The following is a 4410-nucleotide window of genomic DNA, read 5'->3' as shown; positions in this document are numbered from 1 at the left end:
GTGCCCGCTCTCCAAGCGGCCGCTGAGGTGAGGGGAAGATAAAGGGAAAGGGAAAGCTGGGTCGTGCTCTCGCTGCCCGCCCTTGGCCTGCTGCCGCCCCAAGTCGAGCGAGGGGGGCTGCCAAAGGGTAAACCCAGGTTATTCACTCCTGTTGTTCTCGTTTCCCCCTGACTTGCCTGGCCAGGTACGAAGAAGCTACCAACGAGCTCATTAACGAGGAGCTGGGCATTGCGTACCCCATCATTGACGGCATCCCCAACATGATCCCAGAGGCTGCCAGGACGACTCGGAAGAAGCCCCCCGCTGAGGACTTGAATCAGGCCTGAGGACCCCCAGCCACTGCAGTGAAGTGGGGCTGATGGCTGGAGGAGGCATGCTCCTCTCCCTGCCCACGCTGACCGTGCTGGTGCCCCTCCTGTCCCTAGCAGGCTTGTTTTACTCAGCCAGCATGGATGAGACCTTCCCACAGGGCTGCACCAGCACAAGCAGCTTATGTTTCTATAGTCTCCTCCTTCCTATTACGATACCCGTTTATGTGTTCTTCCACCTATGGACCTGGATGGGGATTAAGCTTTTCAGGCACAACTAGTGCAATGCATTTGCTAACTCCTGAGCTCCCATAAAGTGACGCAGTTTATTTAATCTCATCTGGTATTGCAGTTGGTTTGAGAGAGTCCCCTTCTGGCACTAGTGACTCTCATAATTTTCCTAGTACTCTCTGGAACTATGAAGTCCTCTGCAGCAGCCTGTTACTTAATTACTCTAAGGCACATAAAGAGGAAGAATAAAAAGAAGCACTAATTCCTTCTAGTGTATCCCATCAAGTGTTGTGCATTTGTGGTGGCACTAATGAAAATCTTACAGGTAGCAATCGTTTTTACGAGGAAGAACTCTACCCTGACTGAACTTAAATAATAAACAATGATAACAAGCAGCAGTATGAATCTTCTCTCTCTGAATTACAAGCGCTGGTTCGGTTTTGAACTGATGCATGTATTGAAATGTATTTGTCTCACTGTCAGAGTAACATAAAATAAATTGGGCTGATGTTTAATAACAAAACCTGAGTTAAATTTATGTGGGCGATACCCATGTCTGTATCTCCAGTAGCTGCTTGCTTTTACTTTTTTCTTAAGAAAAAGATGGGGAAAGGACATTGCCACAGAAAAGATGTACTTGTGCATTTGGGGGGTTTTGTTAGAGTGGCCTCCAGTATATCTGCTTAGGAGATATATGTCCCTGTACCACTTGTTAAATGTGTCTTGAGTGCCCGAGTTTTATAGCCAGGCTGGGTCATCTTCGTCAAAGAGGCATCTCATGACAGGTCAGAGGAAAATATTCCAGCTGAGCCCAGGATTTGGAAACCAAGTCAGCAGCTACAAATGCTTTTTAGGTACATGGAGTATCTTTCCCTTTAGCACTCTCTCTTCCTCAGCAGAGAGAGAACAGAAGATAGTTCTGTTCAATACTCCAACCTTCCCTGTTTTCATTTACAGTAACACTAGAGAACAGAAGTGACAGACCACACTGAGGGTGTCATGTGCAAAGTTCTCATTACTGCCCTACAAAATGTCTTAACAGGACACAGCTGTGAAGGGGACAGGTTAATGCTACGATAATCTGTTACAAACCTTGCTTTTTCATGTTTTGCGCTGGTTGGTTGATAACTGCAACACAAATGTCCTTTCCCTGCTGAAAATTTCTGAAATGCGGCACCCAGCTGTAAATACTGCAGACCTCAGTGTCTCTTGGTAGGATACTAATAGTCAGTCAAATTGATCAGGCTGGTTCTGCCAAATAATGCTGTGATGAAAGGCAAGAAGTGTATTCAAAGGCTGACTCCAACCAAGTGCAGCACTTCTCTGGGGTTCCTTGTACAATCGGTGGAGAGAAACTAGGTCTAGAGGGCAGCACAGGGCACAAGCCTTATTGCCTCTGTAAATAAATGCCTCCTTTAGCTGATATGATGAAGGGGGAAGGAAAGGTAGCTCTAAGAGCCATTGTGAATCTTCTCTTAAGTGTACAGGAAGGAAAAGCTTTGACAGCTCTGGTTGGTGTGAAGGTTCACTTGGAAAGAACCGAAGTGGATAACAGGGCAGTGAGGTTGGCAGTTTTTGCTGCAGACATGTGCCAGACTGATGGCCCTTGTGCTAGTGACTGACACTCACATGGTCCCTGCGCTGAGCTCTGCCCTGGGGCAAGTGCCCTGTTCCCTCCTCAGGGCTAGCATTGCAATGCCTGAAGAAAATACAGCTGCCAGGACCTTTGGGTTTGCATGGAAATGACAGACTAAAGCCACATGGAGAACAGCAGCATTATACTCAGCTTTTCATCTCTCTGACTGGCACTCTCCTCCCTTTCCCTTCAGGCAGCATGTCCATGACAGAAATGGTTTCTGTGGTTGTGTCATTTGCTGGCCTCTAGGTTGGCTCCCCAGCCACCAGGTTTTTCACATACAGCAAACTGGCCTTTAAAGTAATAGTAACAAACTTTGCCCATTACCTGTGTCCTGAGCAATCCTATTACATTACCTCACAGCAACCTCACAGTGAATAGCACTGCCACTTGCATTTAACTTAGACCAAGAGAGCTTGATGGCTACCTGGAATATGTCTGGTACTGTCCTCCAGATTTACTCTTATGTCCCCTGTGGAACATGTTCTATAATAATGTGATGAGTAGTTGTTTCGTTGTATGCTCAGAGAATACCAAAATCCTTCTACCGATACTTCAGTAACACTGAAAACCAAAGAACACTGCAGCAATATATTTAGAGCTAACAAATAATACAATTTGGTCTCTTACCTTTAAGATTTTCCTGAATTGCTGGGTTGGTGCATGATTTAAATGGGTCCATATGTCTTGCAGAAGGCATTGTCTTCTGACTGGAAAATCCCACTCTTCATTGCCCATTGTTACTATGGGTATCTGAAGATCGAAGTAGCAGTCTGTTAGCAGTGTATCGATGTGTTTATTTCTTCTAAATTGTAAAAAAATGCCAACACTTACATTTGTAAAGATGCTGGACAGAGCATTGCATTCTGCAAAATGAACATCAATCTTGTCTTGCATGTCAAAGATGCATGGATACTCAGTCAGCTTCCACAGGGCCATCTGAAATGAAAAGGAAGAAAGAAAAGGATATGTTCATCATCTCTTGCAAAATCAGAGTTCAGGGGTGCATGTGCAGACTGAACTGCCAGTCTGTACCCTGGCCAACTCCCGTATCTCTGAAACATGCCCTTGTTGTGTACACAAACACTACACCAACAGGAGCACACTTTCTGAAAGCGGCTTCTAAGTGCTTCTGTGAGTGGGAAACCCTGACAGAGGAGCACCTGAACTGTCTGTGCAGGCAGATACTTGTGTTACAGTGCCCCAAAAATAAAACAGAGAGTGATTTTAATAGCATCTTTCACAACTCGGTTAAACCGAAACAGGCAGTAAAAATGTCCTGGATACCCATGTTATGGTACATTGTTAAAAACTGTTGGATTTATTATCTGTAATACCAAAAAGTAGAAACTTTTGGTATAATAACCTAATTCAAAGTGTTACACCTGCACTGTGATAAGGCGGCGACTTCAAGTAATGTCCTATGTGGCTTTTGATTTTATACTGTTTCTCAAACCTCTTCCTCTGTTCTGGTTAATTGGTACGAAGTTGGTAATTAGCATATGAAAGCTTATGAAAGAATGAGGCAGTTGCCCTGCAAATTCCCGCCAGATTGCCTGAAAAGTGCATTTTTTGCCTACGGAAGCCCCTACTATCCACATTTCCATTTCTTGCTGATGCCTGTGATATGCCAACTAATCTAAATAAAAGAGAAAAAAGTGGTTTGCACTGCTGGCAAGATTTTATACTTACTTCTTCCATATTAAGGGACCAACACATTATGATAAAAGGTTTCACTTGAGGCACATAGAAGTTGTGTTCTTGTACTCTGAAGCCAGTTCTGGAGTTCACCTGCATTGATACACACAATACGAAAAGGGGCATCAGCAGATCGAGTGAGCTACGTGTCTGTGTGGCACGACAGGACTGGGAGTAACAGGGCTTTTTTTGCAGAAAGAGCTCTGAGACTCTGCACAGAAGTGGAAGGATGGAAGTGCTATGAGGAGCACAGTGCTCAACAGTAAGTCGTTCCAGGAAGCTATAAACTAGCAGGAAAGCAATTTTCATTTATAATGAAGATCCCTTAACAGTGCTCCATCAGGAAAGGTATGTTTCACTTTGAACGTCTTTCATGTTGCAGGACAATCTGAAGTTCCCTATTCACATTCAGATTTGTTGCCTGGCAAAGACCCAGTGTGGTGGGGGACAGTGAACACGTAAAGTTCCAAATGACGCAACTACTTACAGAGAAGTAGGCCTGCAGCACTTCGGAGTTTATTTATCTGTACAGAATAC

The 4410-nt window shown here is 44.5% G+C and overlaps 2 protein-coding genes across 2 annotated transcripts; both read left to right on the top strand.

Annotated features, from left to right (window-relative positions):
• Positions 1–4: 4 nt before the first annotated feature.
• PYURF (PIGY upstream reading frame) lies at positions 5–326 on the top strand (the record flags this gene model as incomplete). The annotated part of the gene is made up of 2 exons (XM_010017618.1): positions 5–27; positions 185–326. Coding segments are annotated over 2 exons (165 nt in total), but the record flags the coding sequence as incomplete, so codon positions are not given.
• Positions 327–358: 32 nt separating this feature from the next.
• Positions 359–589, top strand: PIGY (phosphatidylinositol glycan anchor biosynthesis, class Y). The gene has a single exon (XM_010017617.1). It carries the CDS (start codon positions 359–361, stop codon positions 587–589), a length of 231 nt encoding a protein of 76 aa, XP_010015919.1.
• Positions 590–4410: the final 3821 nt, after the last annotated feature.

The sequence above is a fragment of the Nestor notabilis genome, unplaced genomic scaffold (genome assembly GCF_000696875.1).
Source record: "Nestor notabilis isolate BGI_N333 unplaced genomic scaffold, ASM69687v1 Scaffold7037, whole genome shotgun sequence".
NCBI lineage: Eukaryota > Metazoa > Chordata > Aves > Psittaciformes > Psittacidae > Nestor > Nestor notabilis.
Note: the sequence above shows the minus strand (reverse complement) of the source record. Positions and strands in the feature narration are given on the sequence as shown.